General features: G+C 39.3%; 1 protein-coding gene across 1 annotated transcript in view; it reads left to right on the forward strand.

The window, feature by feature from the left end:
- The first annotated feature begins 718 nt into the window (after window positions 1-718).
- The window catches only part of LOC144642634 (uncharacterized), a 33,397-nt gene continuing 15,099 nt past the window's right edge, over window positions 719-19,016 (forward strand). Inside the window, 17 exon segments of the mRNA XM_078501655.1 lie at window positions 719-929; window positions 4,452-4,546; window positions 5,654-6,028; window positions 6,589-6,920; window positions 7,537-7,675; window positions 8,542-8,934; window positions 10,340-10,798; window positions 11,409-11,537; window positions 12,488-12,540; window positions 12,918-13,089; window positions 13,908-14,078; window positions 14,671-14,805; window positions 15,645-15,857; window positions 17,481-17,627; window positions 18,112-18,249; window positions 18,709-18,794; window positions 18,796-18,918. Of these exon segments, the coding sequence (XP_078357781.1) occupies window positions 4,474-4,546; window positions 5,654-6,028; window positions 6,589-6,920; window positions 7,537-7,675; window positions 8,542-8,934; window positions 10,340-10,798; window positions 11,409-11,537; window positions 12,488-12,540; window positions 12,918-13,089; window positions 13,908-14,078; window positions 14,671-14,805; window positions 15,645-15,857; window positions 17,481-17,627; window positions 18,112-18,249; window positions 18,709-18,794; window positions 18,796-18,918 (3,138 nt within the window). The 5' untranslated portion in view covers window positions 719-929; window positions 4,452-4,473.

Below are 19,016 nucleotides of genomic sequence, written 5' to 3' on the forward strand. Positions count from 1 at the left end.
GCCGACATTCCCGCGGCGATTCTCGTCGTAGCTTTTGGATCGAAAATGGTTGTTTCCAAGACATTTTACCTCTTTTCTAAAAATACGCGCACGCAATTTGACCACAGGAAAGAAGAAATTGTTACTAAATTAAATTATTACTTTAAGACAAGTCGAAAAAGCATATCTATGTACACATGTTTTTCTAAAATAGTCGAGAGCAGTTTCATTCCCATTTACTTTTTCAACCTCATTTTTGATAATTTATCTTTATTTACTATGTTATAGTTTAGGCTCAGATCGACAATGTACATTAAATACATACAAGGCAAAACGCAAGTCATTCGCAGTTTTAATCTTTTTAATTACCATAGTCTTAACTAGGGGTCGCAAACTTTACAATCCAATTTTGTGCAATTTATGCTCTTTAGACGAGCCAAATGATTACAAACCGTCTCTTTATTACTATTATTGTTTGCATTTAAAAATATCTCATGTAAACACACGGCTTGAAACAAATCAAATTATTTTGGCATTGACACATTATCATATTTGCACGAAAGGACTTCACTTCCACTTTTGCGCATTTTGATTGGAAGATAACCAGGCAAATACTGGCTGGGTTTTCTTTTACTCCAAGACTAGTGGCTAAAAACAAGGCACGCCTTCAGACAAATATATGGTAGACATTTAACATCTTAACACTGCGAAAATTTGTTATTTGCATTAAGTATTTCCCCCAAGGTTGATACCTGCACTTATTGACCTCCCGCTTGCCTTTCAGGTGATAAGCGCACCTAGACCTCCGATGTGTCTACCAACGTAAAGAATATTTCAATTATTAGTTATGACTAGCGACGCGTTTTAATTTCAGCAATTCTTGAGTTGGTACTTTTGATGATAATCGACGATTTATTGCGAAAGGGCACAAACTACATTAACCAGTCGAGGTAAGCAACATCTTTCTTTGTATTCCTCGCATTGTATTCGTGCACTCGCCGTTTTGCAGCAGTAATTGCGCTGTAAATATTTCTATTTAGTTAAAAAAAAATAGAAAGCATATTTCTCCCGAAAGCAGCATCATTGGGTTTGCCGATTTCAGTAGCGGGCAAAGGAGATTTCAGCTTTTCTGTTCGGTCCTTGTCTTTTGTTAATTATTCATAGCGTTTGCGGCTTCTGTTTAAGTGGGACGTTTTTAATATGGTGTCTTTCCTTCCAAATTATCGTTACCAACTATTTTTTATATGAAAATATGTGCTGGTCAGCAAGAAATACATGAATGCCAAGCAAATAACTTTAAAACAATTCACATTGCTTATATATATGTCATAGCCTTCGGCAAGGTCTTTTATCTCGTGACTTGGGTAAACTATTCATATTACTGTTTAAACTTAAACATAGACTATTCTCACAATGAAATTTTCTTGTACTTTAATGCTCTAGTCCCAAAGTGCAACCTATTTTTACTTTTTCCTCTTCTGACACGATTAATGTGTTGATGTTATCAAAAAAAGGTAGTATTCCTATCAAAATCACATGCTTATTAGAAAAAAGAGGTTGGCTTATTTTGAATCTATAAATACTACAACAAATTTCCATTCCATTATACTCGTTAGGTTTTTCGGCGATATTAGTTTCCGCTTTGATAACAACAAATTTTAATTATTCGTTGTAATTTGCTATTACAAACAGCATTTGCGATTGAAAACTAAAATATATCATGAATAAAACTTAAATATTCCAACTTTTTCCCAGTTTTTAATTTAAAAATTTGTTTAACTGCAAACAATAAAGCATTACATTTTCTTGGGTTTGATCCTATAAAGCACTTAGTAACCTCATTACAGGTTTCGTTAAGGATTGACTAATTAAAACTTCCTCGCTAGAATTATTGAACAATCTTCTAAAAGTAATATTGCAATTCGGCCTGCTCCGCGCTAATTATAACATTTGCAGTAACACGATACGATAAAACATACCGAAATTGTTTTCATTTTAAAACATATTAAAGTCCCTTCCACATCCGTCGAGATCATTTTACTTGTTGGGTTTCAACTTAATGAAATTAATGTTTTCTTTTGTATTAATCGAACAAAGCTGGTCACAGGGAGTGAATAGCTGTAATTATCAACGAGACACCCAGTGAACAATTTTACGACAGCCAGTTTTCATGTCTTGAACAATACTGAAACCATTTATAGAAAATAAGTCAGAACTTATTTTTCGTATGAGAAAAAATTATATAAAGTTTATTTTTGACAAAATTAAAGGGATATTACCAGATTTTTGAACAGCCAAAATTTATATTTGTGTTTCATGAAACGTAAAAATAACATAGTCCATTTTTATTAACAGTTGCTTTATTAGAGCACTGAAACTGTTAACGTGCAACTTTGCCTGCGGATGACTCGGATGGAAATGGATTGCAACTTGAAAAATTAAGGCTTAACTTTTCAAGTTGCTTCCGCGTGCCTTCAAAAAATCGATATTTATCGACGTAGCTTGATTTCTATCCGCAAATGTTCAAGGTTATATCTTCCTTAAGATGTCCAAAGAAAATGTTTTTCATGGGTTAAGCTGCCTACCACTAATTTCAGAACAGTTTAGACCAAAAATCTGCCTAATCCCCACGAAGAAGCTCCTTTAAAGCAAGACGAAAGATAAACCACCTTTCTGGAGTTACGAATTATACTTTGTAATTTAAAAATATCTGCTGCAACTTAAATCCAAGAAAAGCTGAAATCTTCGATCAAAACACTTAAAATTTGTGTAATATAACTCTTGTTGCAGCCCAGAATAAATCACTTGTCAAAAAATAATAATTACATGTTAATCGAACGGACGTGTGAAATTTCCAGGTTTGATTAATATCTTTGATTGTGCTGCTCACTGATTTAATGTTCAAAATATATTTCAGTTTGTCTATGTGCTAAGCAAAATAGTTATTTTCTTTATGCATCAACGTGAAACAGTCATAGCAATATAATCAGCTTATATTAATACAGACGGAAATTTGTTATAGAATTAAATTCGGATTGTTATCAATATCCAAACTTGAAATTCTAACTTTGCCATGCTGTGATTGAAGAGGATTATTCCGTATTTTTAAGGGAACGGAAGAGCTTTAACTTATAGGATTACTATTTGCACTATTTCACTAAAATACATTTTTAAAATAGATAAAAACCTTGGTAATTAAAAAGATGGAAATATCTTCCCAAAGCGTGTTACAGAAAATTAATGCTGACTTGTCGAAGTCAAAATAGTTTTATTTCATCCCGCCGTGAACAGGGAGCAAACTGCTTAGCGTGATGCAAAAAGGGAAATGATTTTGTTACAAAAGCGAGAAATATTTGTAGAATAGTACTAATTACACCAAGGCGGGTGATTTAACAATTTTATTAAAATGGTCACACACTGGGATTTCATCCACAGACTAAATTAAAAGTTAAACACCTTGCAAAGCACAATTAAGAGTACCACATGAACGCACGGCTCAATAGCTTTCATCTGAATTTAACATATAGAGTTATATTCACAGACATTTCAGCTGACATTTTAAAAAGTTCAAACCACATCAGAAAGAGAGAGTATGATTTGTCTTAGGTGAACACATATGTAAGCTACACTGGGATTTTGTAACTTCGCAACCGATTAATTTCGATTTTTCGCGTTGCAAAATAAGCAAATTTTACGTGTTTTTTTTTTGTGCGGGCTTTTTCTTCGAAATTGCTGTCTGCCGATCGATTACCAGTTGCCTCTGTTGTCAATCATGTTGCACGCCTGTCGGTGGTCGGTACCTTAGTCATGTAAATGATATTTACCAACCCACTTTAGAGATAAACATCTCTGTTACACCAAAAATTGATTACGGAAGTCAATAACAAAACTGCATTTGAAATGAAGGTTTTTCTTCCGATTCTTCCGCAAGTTTGCGTCATCAATGGCATTCGATCACGCCATTGAAATTTACACATTCACTTGTACAAACCGCGTTCGTACCTTATTTGCTTGCAGTTGCCCCTGGAGGTGTAGTCATGTAGTTTTTTTTTGGCTTCTTTAGGGAATATTCCCTTAAAACAGCTGTTTTGGTTGGGTCGAGGCCTGTTTTTATTTTTACCAAAACGTGCTGTTCGAGGAAGTTCATACATCATATTCTACTTCAAATTTTGCTTCAGACTTGTGAAATGCTGCTACAGAAAAAATTGATGCTCATAATTATACTTAAGGCGCAAACGCAGCCGGTATTTGCTGTGGTTAGTTTTGTACTTCGATAGACCTCCTGAGAGTTGCTTTTTACCTTTTCAACCTCTAATGGGAAGCTCCTCAAAATAATGAAAATGTGTTTGATGATTTACATGGAAATGAAGAAGTGAGTGTTCGTATTTATGAGATTCGACAACTGTGTGTAAAAAAAAGTTCTGACTTTATCTATCTGATAAAGACAGTTACCTTTTATTTCGTTTAAACAGGTGACGATGTGTGTTGGATAACATGATGTGCAAAACTGCGCTGTTGGCCGTGTTTATCTTGTTTGCTTCAAAGACGACTGCCAACCTAATCCCTGGTAACTTTATTTAATATACTTTTGAGCGTCTTTTGAGAGAAATACTCTTTGCTTTAGCACATTTATGCCCGGTGGGTTCTACCTAAAGTGTACTACCTATAATGGACTATACGGGGACAGGAACCCATAACGGGGAGGCTTTGCCTTTTTCAGGCTGGAGTCATATCAAAAGGGTAAGAATTTTACGTGTTGGAGAATAAAAAAGGGAAAGGAAAACTGCCTTTTAGGCATTAAAAAGAGCCCTTCAAAATATCTTAAATGGACCCACCGAATGGCTGGGGTTGTTCCTTCAGTATTCCTACTGTAGGATGAAAGGGGTTACCATTTTCTATCAAAAGTTTACATTTTTTCTCAACAATGGTAACTAAAAGGGTAATGGTTTGGACCTCGGGGACCAATCCTCCCCGTATAAAATATTTTGTGGTAGTAAATTACTGACTCCATAGTTAACTTTGCCTTTATCAATTACAGTCAACTCTTTTTAAGACGGACACCGTCGGGACCGGCCCCAACTGTCCGTCTTAGAGAGGTGTCCGGCTTATAGAGAGTCGAGGTAATGTGACACCAGAAATTTTGAGAAGATAAAGCTAAACGGCTATGTAAAACGAATACACGTCTGTTTTGAGTCGCTTACTTTAGCAAAACCAATAAAGTGGAACAAAAATAATATCAGAAATTCGACTTGTTTGTTCATTACAAACGGTAATACCGTAAGTATAAAACTACCTCTTTGGTGCCAAATACTTAAGGAATACGTTATAGCCGCGGTTTGTTTTTGTTTTTGGTATTCTACAGGCGCTGACCTACTATGCTATATCTTGATACCAAGTTTCGAAGTATTATTCACTAAAAAATAACTTTTTGTACGTGTCCGTTGGCGGTTTCAAATTGTCCGTTGTCCGTCTTAGAAAGGTGTCCGTCTTACAGAGAGTTTTGTTACAGTAAAATGACTGAAAAACGGCAGGGATCATCACCAGGTGTCCGTCTTATGGAGGTGTCCGTCTTATAGAGGTGTCCGTTAAGAGAGAGTTGACTGTATTCAACTTACACGATGATGTTGAAGATGTTGATGTCTTTGCTTACCAATAACATGCTTTGTTCCCACAGCGAATGAGTGCGTGAACTACACCACCCTAGATGAAGCGAACAGATCAAGATATTTCTCTGACTACACGACAAAGATTAGCGACAGTTCACTGACAGGCTGGTTTGCATTTAATGGCTCGGCAGGGAGGTACATGGCAACCTCTTGCGTTCCCGCCAATCGCTGCGGAACCGTAGTTCCCGGATGGATGGCGGGTTCACATCCGGGTGTTGAAGAAGGAGTGGTAAAGCGGTTTGTTTGCTTTACCATGAAACAGATATGTTGCATGACATCTGTGAGCATGCGTGTGAGGAATTGCAGTGGCTTCTATGTTTACAAGCTGGATATGATGCCGTCTTTTGGCTACAGCTTTCGTCTTTGTGGAGCCGGCGTTGAAGGTATGTTTGCAATGTTTGTCTACTTACAGTAACTCACCAAGTCGGCCTTCCAAGGCCGTACCTAGCAAGAGGCAAGACATGGCATTGCCTCGTCTAGATTTTTACCAAAAGTTAAAACAATATGTTTTGTTTGGAAAATAATCCCCAGTTGAAAAGTTTTTTTTACAAGAAATACCTCATGAAAAATATCTCAGAAAGGGTTTCAGAGCTTCTTGATTTCAAAATGTTCTGGAGGGCATGCCCCCAGAACCCACTAGCCAGATCTTGCCTTTTCTATGGCAAAGGTCTGGTTACGGCCCTGCTTTCATTCCAGGGTCAATTCCATTTGTGCAGACAGGAAGCAAGAATCATTGCCATATTAGTAAAGTAATCTTTTCAAACTGTAAAATTTGCATCATAAGCGTTGACCAATAGTTATCGAGAACAAAAACGCCAACAACAATTGCAATAGACGTGAAAATTGTTAAATGGAGTAAGAAAAACGTGCGAAAATTATTTTCAGCAACTTTTAGTGACATCAACGTTTCAGTATTTTTACATGAATAACTGCTTGCCTTCAGAACCAGCGGATGATTGCTTCACGAAGCCTGTAGGAGTATCTGACCAAGCCAAAATTCCTGATAGTCACATGACAGCTTCTTCTCAATATAGCGATATTTACCAGCCCGCTTACGGACGACTGAACGGAGACAGAGGCGATGGCTGGTGTGCCAAAGAAGCTAACAGGAATGACGACTGGCTGCAGGTTGATCTTGGCACAACTTTTCAAGTGTGTGCTGTTGCTTCCCAGGGAAACAGAATTGGCATTAACTGGGTCACAGACTTCAAGCTGTCTTACTCATTGGATGGAAACGTCTGGGCACCTTATAGGGATGCAACTGGCGTGGAAGTGGTAAGAGCTGGCTACACCACGTATATTGGTTTATTGTTATTGCAGGTCACGAGATTAATTCTATATTTATAGATAACCAGAGCGGTGCACTGATGACCATAACACTTACAAGCCGGGGGGGGGGGGGGGGCGTGGGGTACCCAAAAAAGTTTTATACGTAAGGCTCCGCCCCGAGCTCTAACCCTTTACCCTTTTATATACCATTTTGACAGAAATTGAACTCCTTTCGTATACCTTTTACTGAAAAAAGGCACCCCTTTTATATACCTGAAAGACCTGGCATAGACTTGGAACACGACGTTTTCTTGACATTTTCAAGTAGCGCTTAATAAAAAAAAATATACAGCCATAAATTGCAACTATTCGAAATATTTTAATTAAAGGCCCTTTTAAAAGCCTGCAAATGACAGATTTCCGTACCCTTTCGTAAACCTAAACATGTGAAATCTCTACCCTTTTATATACCTGAAGCCTGAAAAAGGTACCCCTTTCGGGCGGTGCCTCCCCGTATAGGCCATTATAGGGAGTACCCCACCCCCCTCCCCCCACCGGGCTTACAAGCAACACGGCATGCTGTATATAAGCTTTAATGCTTCGTATAACTACGTTTTTTTAGGAATTCCACAGGAAAGGTGACAGCCACACTGTTGACCAACACAAGTTACCAGTGCCAGTGTCTGCAAGATACTTTCGCTTTCATCCGATCAAGCAACATAATTGGAACTGTCTCAGAGTGGAGTTGTATAACGGTACGCGTGAGTTCTCAGTTCTTCTATCAATTAGCCAACCGGTATTTAGAAGTAAGGAAACCTAGGTGGTAGTGGTAGTGGTAGTGGTAGTGGTAGTGGTAGTGGTAGTGGTAGTGGTAGTGGTAGTGGTAGTGGTAGTGGTAGTGGTAGTGGTAGTGGTAGTGGTAGTAGTAGTAGTAGTAGTAGTATCCATGCCTTATGTCAAGATCTATTCAGTTAATAATGATAGGAGAAGCCTCTCTTACCGACTCGTAAGGAATAGTTTTTCCAGATATGAGGAAAAACAAGACTTGTCTCTTCCTAAGAACAGTCCTGTTATCTGTATCCAAGATACAGATAATTTCTAACTCCTTACTCATTTAAAAGAGAACTATCCTTGCATTTTATTAATTTCTATTAAGTTTTCCTACTAATTGCTATATTCTGGTATTTCTGTCATTTTTTTTACTTTTTATCTGTTTTATTGTTCAAACATGTTTAAGATTTATTTGATCTGTAATCTACCTCCTTAATTAAGTGTGTAAAATGTAAAATGCCTCTTTTCTGACCTTATATTTACTTTAAATTAATAAATGGTGGTCACCCAACTAGTTCAGCTTTCTAGTTATTTTGGGTGACCAGCAACTGTATGTATTTTTAATTTATTTATTGTTTAAGTAATTTAGTTTGCAGTTCAAATAAACGTTGTTGGTGCAATTGTTGTCTAGTAGATCTCTTGAGTTAAACTTTTATTCAAAAACCTTCAAAACGCCGCGAGTCGCCTTTTTAGTGCATTGAAATTCTGGCAAGATATCTCGACTATTTTAATAAGGTTTTGGTCATTACGGCGGTAAACAGTTTTTAATGCTATTTGGAATTTATTTCATTTTTAGACAATTCAAATGATGAATGCCTCAATTACAACACTCTCACTGAGCGCGACAGAGCCGAAGACTACTTCAGTTACCACACAATGAAGTGTGACGCCAATTTGCCCCAGACCTGGCACAGATTCACTGGTAGCGCGGGGACTGGTATGCCAACACAGTGTGTACCCAAAATGCATTGCGGTACGCTGTCTCCCGGATGGTTAAATGGCAAGCATCCATCTGTGGGGGAGGGGGTCGTGGAACGCATGATTTGTTTCACCAAAGATGACGAATGCTGCTTCTGGTATAGTCAGGTGTTAGTAAGGAACTGCAGTGATTTTGTCGTGTACAGATTTGGACAATTCCCTACAGCACAACATTTCTGCAGTTTACGATACTGCGGGACTGGTAGAACAGGTAAAATTCTTGATATACCAGCCGCTAGAGTATGATATAAAAGGAGTAAAGAGAACGAAGCTTGGAAAAATTGACACGAGTAAGGCCCCACTTACAAGGAAAGGAGATGATCCTAGTACTACGATCGCCCTAGCACTAGGGTCATACGAGCACTAGGATCATCACAGCGCGACACGCGAAAGGTTGCATTTGGCCCTAGCACTAGGATCATCCTTCCTCTCAAATAGAATGATTCTAGAACTAGGAACATTCTCTACTCTAGACGCTCTACCCATGCATGTAGGGCCCAACTCTTTCTCTCGTCCGATCGCCATAACAAGCGGTTTTATCGACTCTCGTGTGATTTTATAATTTATACCATCTGAAGTGGGAAGCGCGGTGGCCTAATGGCTAACGCGCTCGACTCCGAGTCGAACGGCCCGGGTTTGAGGCCTGACCGGGGCGCTGCGTTGTGTTCTTGGGTAAGGCACTTTACTCTCACAGTGCCTCACTTCACCCAGGTGTATAAATGGGTACCGGCGAATTTACTGCTGGGGGGTAACCCTGCGATGGACTAGCATCCCATCCAGGGGGGAGTAGCAATACTCCTAGTCGCTTAATGCTACGGAAACCGGGATAAGCTCCGGTTGTAAGGGCCACTTGGCTCGGACAGAGACTTTACCTACTTTTTTTTACCATCTGAACTAAGTTGTTGTGAGAGTTTATTAGCAAACGTTTTCGCTCGTATGACATTCGTCGCGCACTCTCTTGTCGCTGGACCTCGCACCGATGATAGTTGTCATGGGTGGAAAAAACTCGCAGATTCTTCTTTAGGCGATTATCACCTATACACCATTTTAATAAGTCGAGACACCATTTTGAATATTTAACTTTCCGCGAATGACGTTGTTAATGAAATATTCATCTGCGCCTCGACGTATTAAAATGAAGTGTCTACCATTGTAATAAGCCGAGGTGTCATTTTGAATATTTCATTAATGACGTCATTCGCGGAAAAATAAAAATTCAAAATGGCCCCTCGACTTATTAAAAGGGTTTATATAACTATCTAACAAAATCGCATGACGCTCATATATGGTCGGAAAGTCATTCTTGTCCGCCATCGAAGTCTTTAAAAGCGCTTCATAACCACAGTTTTTCAATCTGCAAGAAGTGTTTCGCTGACGATTTGTTGAATAATAAAACAATCATCCTGCCCAATCTTGCGGAATATCGTCTGATTTTAGCCAACTCTGCTATGGCCTCGTCGGCCAAGTATTTTTCAATTTTTCGGGATAAGTGTTAAATATCATGACCTATCCCCTTTAAGACCAGTTAACAGAATCATTAAGAACAGAGTAACGTAGCCCGTTTAATCAACATACTACCACGAGAAGTCAGCGTGTCAATTAATACTTCATTTTAGGCTGTAAAGACAAAGATGGAAACATTTACGAAGTTGGGCAGACTTGGAATCCTAACCCACTCTTCACCTGCAAATGTGCACCTAATTCTCGCGTTTTATGCAAAAAAACTCAAACTGGCTGCTGGGATTTCCATGGCAACGCTTTTGCTGACGGACAGGAGTGGCTTAGCAACACGACCACTAAGTGTGACTGTAACAATGGTAAAATAACCTGCACCAGGCTCTCTCGACCAGCTTGCACCGATGAAAACGGCAAAGTACGGGAGCATGGTATTAAGTGGTTTTCGGGAGCCTGCTTCAACTGTTCGTGCGTGGATGGCTTGATCACCTGTGTGAAATATCACGTGACCATTCAATATGGTTTATTCCGGGTTGGTATAGTCGGGAGTTGCATGCCATGTCGTCGACCAAGTGATGATATTTTACCTACCGGAAGTGGGACTGTTAGCGCTTGCCAAGGTTGGTCCGTGTTTGCAATAAATGAAACCTTGTCAACCCAAGATTGTTATTTCTGCTTTCCACTTTCCGTTTTATTTTCACCTAGTTCACCAACAGACCAGCCTTTCACTTCTCATTCTTAAAATCTCCAAAAACTGGTTGCAGACTTGCAGCCCAGACTTGCAGGCAATCAATCTTTTTTTTCAGGTGTGGAACAATTCATTCACCATCTTTATCTAACAATGTCGAACACTTAAGTTCCCATATAAATTAACAACCCTGCATTCCCTTCCCCTAACGTCCTCAAGCTTTGAAACTAAACGATATTTTTTCCAATGGTCTATAAGAATGATATTAGCGAACTGAGGTAAAAAACGAGTTTAAAGGACACAAACTAACATGGGCAAACATTGATCAGCTAATATATAACCGGCTCTACCAAATGAAAAACCATTTGAGTTCATCTATGCATGTATTTTATGCTCTCAATGGTTTTATCAACATATTTGGATCTTCTTATCCTAGGTTAGACAGACACTTAAGTTCCCTGAAATCAGCCACCATATTGAAGCTTAAAAGTTTGCTTCGATGACCCAACTCTGCATTTACTAACTCCATTTTATCTGTATAGTCTTTTTTCAGCTAAAGAATTCAAATGAGTTATTTCGTTGCTCAAATGGTGACTTTATAAGGAAGGGTCACGTGTGTAATGGCGTCACAGAGTGTTCTGACGGTTCTGATGAGGCACAATGTCAGGATGGTAAGTCATGTATTAAATTAATTTAAGCTAATAAGCTATGTCAGATCTGGTACTATACCTTACTGTTACTTATTTTCGCGGGAACTTAATTTCGCGAAAATGGAACGGGCATATTTCGCCGGACTTAAATGTCGCGATTTGGCCAAAAACATACGTTTAAAGGAACTAAATTTCGCGAAAATTTTCACAATACTGGTCTGCATTAACAAACAGTAAGTCTCAATATTGGCACAACTGATTTAAATTTTCCAAAGCAATAGTTTCCTATGACACTGAACATAGCCATATACCAAAACGGAACTTAAAACAGTTTGACATGTTCCTTTGTAACGAAGTAGAGTTAGTTTGACGACTGTACCAAGATAATTATGTAGTAAGCTGAACGTAACGTTGATTAATTATTACGAATTATATAGAAGGGTATTAAAGTTCGCGACGTTATTTTTCGCGAGAACCTTTTTTCGCGAGTCTTTAATTTCGCGATTTTTTAAAAAACGCGAAAATCGCGAAAATTAAGTCCCGCCAAAATAAGTAACAATAAGGTACAAGGCTGTTCTAGCAATAACCACGCCCTCCTAAGTCCCCTACCTCTTAATAGCCACTTTAATTTTTTGGTCGGAACAGGTCAAAACGAACGCCAAAATGGCGAGTGACGAACGTCCAAAAGATTTCGCTACCAGCGTTCAGTTCAATCGTGTGACAAAAGTAAACCTTGAACTTTCTAATTTGTCCACACAGCACGCAAACAAAAATAAATTAAAGCTATTTCAGTTGGACAATACGATATCTTACCAAAGACTTAATGTATTCATTCTTCTTAATAAAATAAAGCCAGAGGTTAACAGGCGAGCCAGACGGGCCGGGGCTTACAAACGTTTCCTCTTACCTGTATAATCAGTGCAAATTAAATATGACGTTTATTTACCCCAGACCTTATATTTTGGTTTTAGTTGTTTGCCGTGACGAAGAAGGGCAAGTGTTAGTACTCAATGATGTCTGGAAGGTAAACGTTACTTATACAGTGGGCTAAGCTCAAAGACAACGAGCAACTTTTGTGCGAACTTGTAACTGTGAAACTTCTTCATTTCTTTGACGTATTTCTTTGATGTATTTCGTCTAACTGTGGTCACCCTGCCCTACCAAACCCTTTTCTTCCTCGTAAGGGTGGTTAAAATATTGACTAACGTTTACCCTCGCTATATCAACAAAATGAGGCAGACAAGGGAGTAAAGAAAAAAGTCAATAGAGGATAGTGTCCTGATGGAAAGCCAAATTCTTATCAAGCAATTTGCGTCAGGAATCATGCAGCGGTAAGAATGAATACTGCAAGAGTTGATCTGCAGTTAATTTAACTGTTTTTTTTTTTTTTTTCATTTTTAGGTAACTGAGTGCATTGGCTGCCAATGTAGAGCTGGATTGTTGAAATGTAACAGAACACTTCAAGTCAATTTCCCAGGCCAACACGACGCATATGTACCATTCACTGAAACCTGTGAACAACCAACTTGTAACACTGTGGACTTCATTAGAGAAAGGAAAGAATCATGTCAAGGTAACGCATGTGAGATGGGCAAGGTTGTCAGTTTGTTAAGAAGTTGTTGTGCTGCGTCGGCGAGCAATTGCAATTGACCCACTAAGTTGATTATCAAAAGGAAGTTGATAATGGTAAATTTAAGGAGCTAAGTCATGCTAAGTAATGCAGATTTTTTTAATCTAAGCTGTTCTGAAATTAGTGGTAGGCAACTCAACCCATGAAAAATGTTATTTTTCAACATCTAAAGAAAGATATAATCTTAATTTGCGGAGAGAGATCAAATCACGGCTATAAATGTGGTTTTTTGAAGACACGCGGAAACAAGTTGGAAAGTTTAGCTTTAATTTTTCAAGTTGTAATCCATTTCCATTCGAGTCATCCGTAGCAGTTTTAGTGCTCTAACTAGCAACTGTTAATAAAAATGTACCGTTTTTTTAGGTTTCCTACGACACAAATGTATATTGTGGCTGTTAACAAATTTGTTAAAATCCGTGACAAAGCCCTTTAACCACCAAATTGATAAACTCGCGTTTCTTTGCTCTGACGAAGGGATAACGCTCAAAACTTCCGCTTTTTAAAATTCGCTACGGCGGTTTAATTCGTCGGTGTAATATTGAGGGTCCTGGAGGATGGCGGGTATAAAATCCCATTCCCAGCCTATAGTTTTCCCGATTTTCCAAATCCCAGTCCGAGTTCTATTGTTTATTTAATTGTTTATTATTCCCAGACCCAGTGACCCAAATCCCGTTCTCCCAGTGAAAATGTGCCCAAATCCCAGTTCCCATTTTACCCCTTCCGGCCCCTCAATATTCGCATTGCTGTATTTCCTCACGCAGCTATTGAAACAACCAAAGATGGTCGGATTCTGCTAGAGGGAGACACTTGGGAATACCAGGGTTGTAAGTTTCAGTTTCCAAAGCAGAAGATGACGAAAGGATGTCCAGAAATGTTTGGACCGTTATGTAATATCTACAATGGTGCTGTTTGCTGTGCCAGGAAATGTGCAGGTAAAATTAACTGAATATCTAAGTTGTTTTATGTTTGTTGACCTCGCTCTCAGTGAAGCACGAAAATCCTCGGCCGATCTTCGGAATTCTCCGGATTCGGATAGTGTGTTGAAGGATACACAAGAGAATCGACGAGAGAACGAAAATTTTGCACTTTAATAGATACGTGAAGCTAATTAAAAAAAGTTTTTCACGGAATGAAAAAAAGAAACGAACGAGCAAAATGGCAGTCCGGTGAGCGAACGAACAAAGGAACGGAAAAACGAACCAGCCGGCAATGAGTGAACACGTCGCGAACAAACAGGCGAACGCACGAACGAAAGAACGAACAAAAACGTTCGGTTAGTTGGAGAGTATCGTAAAAAACGGGATCAGCGCAAAGAACGGCGAGAAGTTAGCCGCGTCTCTACAACTAATAATCCTCGGTATTTTTTACACAATCGCCGTGTTTCGTGCTGCTCTCCAACAAACCGAACGCCTGGAACAGATCATTAAATTACGAACCCTAACAACCTTTCTGCACCTCGAGGAATGTTATATATGCGTACTTTATTATTTGCTTACTATTATTTATTGGTGTTTCGTTCCATAGCACTTCCGCGATTTGCTAGTCAGGTACGATGGAACATGAGTGTGTGTCCCGAAGGACTTCAGCTTAGAGCAAGTGATGACACCTGTGACACGCCCAGTCCAAACTGTTTGCAAGGAAACGACTCATGTGAAGCAAGTAAGTTGGATGTAGCAACGTAAAATGTCCTGAACAACATGAAAAAAAAACATAACAGAAGCCATCATCAACCACAGCAACAACAACAACAGCAAACAAAAAAGCACTTATCTTCCAGAAATCATGTGTAAACCTTATACATTCCCCCCTGCCTTTCCGTACTTGTGATCCAGCCTCAGTTGTTCAAAAGATGGATAGCGCAATTAACCGGATAAATCGTTATCCAGTGGATGAATAGCGATTTATCCAGCGGATAGCGCTATTCACCCTGTGAACAACTGGGCCCATGTTTAGACGCCAGCGCTAATCCGCGTACATAGTCTCCAAGTTTTTAATAAGAAAGAACTGACATAAAAATCATACAAACTACGCTTCATTACTGCTACATGTAGCAGCACGCTTGTTTCTGGTTTCATATGATCTCTGGCGATTGCGAGCAACGTAGAGAAATGTGAAAATGGAACCAGATCAAACCAGATGGATCACTTTTTGGTATATACTTGTAATCGCTTTCAAGAACTGAAATAGGAAATTGCGAGTAATGATTCGGCTGTGACAGATGTAAAAATAGTACGAAAATGTTAAGTATGAAAGCAAAAACCAAGCAATAACCCACACTTGAAGACGCGCGAACACATGGTACAACATCATCCATACTGGAAGGCAAATGCAAGTTACTTAATGCGACATCCAGAACAAAGTAAAGTGAAGCTTTACTTAGGTATCTTGCGGTTCAGATGTTGTACCGTGTGACCGGTTAACGGGCCAATTGCAGCAATCATCAACATTCGTATGGAAGCACAGCCCTAAGAAGGCCCATCTGCTGTTTTGTTTTTCAGAAACCTTGTGCCAAGGCGAGGAAGGCAATGCTTACTTTGATGGAGCCAAATGGCCAGTGGGTAACTGCATCGTGTGCAGATGTAACAACGGATTTATTTCATGCTCTCGGGGGATAACTTTCATAACATCTGACGACACGAAAATAGAGCACTGCGATCAACCAGACTGCAACGTGGCGGCTTTTCTGAAATCGAACAAAGGAATTTGTAAAGGCAAGTATACAATACCAACACAATCAGGAGGGAGATTTGAACCCGGGACCTCTGGATTACAAGTCCAGCACCCTACAACACTAGGCCACGCTGCTTCTGCTCAACTCAGTTATGTTACCAACCTCGTTCTCATGGTCTTTCTCTCCCCGCCCCCAGACTCTGGGAGCCACGTGTCAAAACTCAACCAGCGTCTCTCTTCTCTCGCTCTGGGAGCGGTGAGAGAGAGAGACCCTGGGAACAAGGTTGTTATTTTGCTGGGTCGTCAGAAAACCTGAAGAAATAGCATAACAAAACTAGTGGTAACCACAGGTTAGAAAGTGCGGGCCTTGACGCACTTTGAAAAGGTACTGGTACGAGAGTGCGTAATTTTAGTTGGCAGTGTCGATAAGTAAATGATTAAATTGACAAAAGACAATTATCCCGAGTAACGCGTCACGCAAACGGAATGCATGTTTTTATCGTTTTGGGAAGTATAATCGAGCACGCGGTGTGAATTGAGATGTGATTTTTCTCAGTTGGTAAACTCGCTATGTTGTGCTCGCCTTTTATTAACGTGGCGCGATTAATGATAAATCACGCTTAATTGCCGCTAACCCGCCGCGAACCAGTCAGAGTTGTTTTTTGCCGGATTGACAGTTTTGTAAAGTGTAGTCGAGCACGCGGTGTGAATTGAGATGTGATTTTCCTCGGTCGATAAACTCGCTATGTTGTCAGTGTTATAACGAATTTCTCGAGAATAACCGTTGTTGGAATCATTCGCTTTGCCGTGGTTTATGCGTCATACAATCAGAGCAAATTTTCGCAAAAGCAACACCCGTAAATCAAGGCTGAAAATTGTAATGTTTGCAATCTTCCATGTGTCCGGTGTTACGACAAACTGTCGTGATTGACACATTTTTCGCATTCCGATCGTTCTTAGTGGAAGAACAAAATTTTCAACTTCCGTTTTCTATTCGCCTTTTATTAACGTGGCGCGCACGCGTAAAACGCAATCCGCTGGTCACTGTCAAGATTAGGGTTGCGGGCCTCTCTTGGGCCCGCAATAACAACAGCTATAGCTACCAAGCACGTCGCCCATTGATGTGAACCATTCAGTAAACAGATCTCCCTATCATTAAACAAAATTACCTTTATTTCATAAAAATTGTAAAATGGCGTTCTCTGGTAAAAATTTATTTAAAAATTATTAGCTTTCGGCAGCCAGTCTGCTGTCTTCGACGTATAAAACTATGTGATAAAATGGACCTTATTTTAAATATAACAAGTTAATCGCATAAATTTCAAGGTTATAAATATGTATAAAAAGATTGCAAAAAGTGTTAAAGATTGTTATATTGTCCCGGCAGAGGGCACAAATTGTTATCGGCCTCGACCGTTTTCGCTGTGCCACGATTCTAGCGTCTTTCTGATGCTCTGTTACCCTTGTCAATTATCTTGGCATTGTTGAAGTCAATGAAGTCCAGGCATGTTCCGCTACATTGGAACCTTTTTAATTTTATAATGAATTCTGGTATCGGATCCTCGACGTTTTTACCTTTTTCAGTGAGAAATAAATTATTGCATTTAAGCAAAACAGATCTTTGATCGACATTCTTCACTATTCCTTATTTTTCAACTCTGTAGCCTGCACTTGGAAGAATCAAACTTTGCCTGATGGATACCGCTGGAAGGAGAATGGTGTCGACTTCTTTTGCAGCTCCGAGCAGCAACGAGTGAGGCCTGGGTGCTACTTGGAACCAAATCAAGTTCGCTGCACTGGGGCTTTAACAGGTTTGTTATCCTACCCTCTAACAATTGTTTGATGTTTTCCCAGCAGCTTGCCTGTATCTAATTTATACTACACGGGTAAAAATAAGCATCGTCAGTGTAAAATGTTTTGCCCAAGAACACAACACAGTGACCCTGGCCAGGGCTCGAACCAAGACGGACTAACCGGGGATTAGGCCACTGCGCCTCTTAAACAGCTAAGATAAGAAAAACTAAAGTAAGTTTAAAAAGGGAAAATGCTTTTTCAAAGTAGTATTAGTCAACAAACGTAGGCTCGTTTTTCTTGCGTTCCTTATTAAAACTAACAATTATTATAATTTTAACTGTCACTGAAATATCATTAACCTTTTTGAAAACTGTTTTTGTTATGATATTTAATGTGCTTGTAACAGCTCGTTCCAGTTCTCGCCTCTAGCGTTTTAAAAAAGGGGAATTTTTTTTGTATGTATCATGAATAATTTTTGAGATTGTTTCCTACGTTTTCTAGGGATACAAAACTTGACGCTTATTTCAGAAGAACGTTTGTACCTGTGTGAAAGTGGAGACGAAATAAGGTCGCTTAATGACTGGTGCAATAAGAAAAAGGACTGTCGTGATGAGTCAGACGAAAGAGACTGTGCTCAATGTAAGTTTAAGTATAAGAAAGACGTTGAGCTTCTTAGAGGGTCCTGAAAAGGGGTATAGTAAAAGTAACATTATCCCAGCAAAAATTTTGCCAAGTCCCATTTTCCAGCCTATTTTTTCCCCGATGTTCCAAGTTCTTGTCCCAGTGCCATTCTCTATTTGTTTGTGATTCCCAGTCCCAGTGACCCAAATCCTATTTTACCAGTGGAAATTTGTCCAAATCCCAGTTCTCATTTTATCCTTCTCAGGCCCCCTTATTAGAGAGGTATTTTTTTGACGACCTTCGTAAAACCACACACAAATTAAAGACATCACAGGTTTCCAGTCAAAACGAAAGGAATTAACCCAGTCATATACTTAGGTTAATTTTTGCAAGAGCGGTGAAGGCTAGGCAGGCTACAGTTGAGGCAACAAGCCAATTTCTATTAACTGAATATATATTAACGTTGTTTTTTTTTAGACTTGTGTCCTTTTCACACGAAGTTCAACCTTTACTGGGAAAGAACCGCCTTGGATGAGATTGTTCAAAGGAACTGTTCAGAAGTGAGACCCAACTCTCGGAGGTCATTTCAGCAGTCGCTGTTCCTCAGACAGTTCTGTAACTAAGTGGAGTCACAAAGAAGGGTGTTATTGTGAAAAAGAAACTCTTCTTCGAGAATTCAGCTTAAAGGTACATGGCGTACGTATGGCAAATAAACATTAAACTGTAACACAGACCGGATTAAAACCAGTTTCGTTTTGTCAGAATAGGGCATGTCCATCATCTCT

Source organism: Oculina patagonica, chromosome 2 (genome assembly GCF_052425735.1).
Source record: "Oculina patagonica isolate OP01 chromosome 2, crgOcupat, whole genome shotgun sequence".
In the NCBI taxonomy this organism is placed as follows: domain Eukaryota; kingdom Metazoa; phylum Cnidaria; class Anthozoa; order Scleractinia; family Oculinidae; genus Oculina; species Oculina patagonica.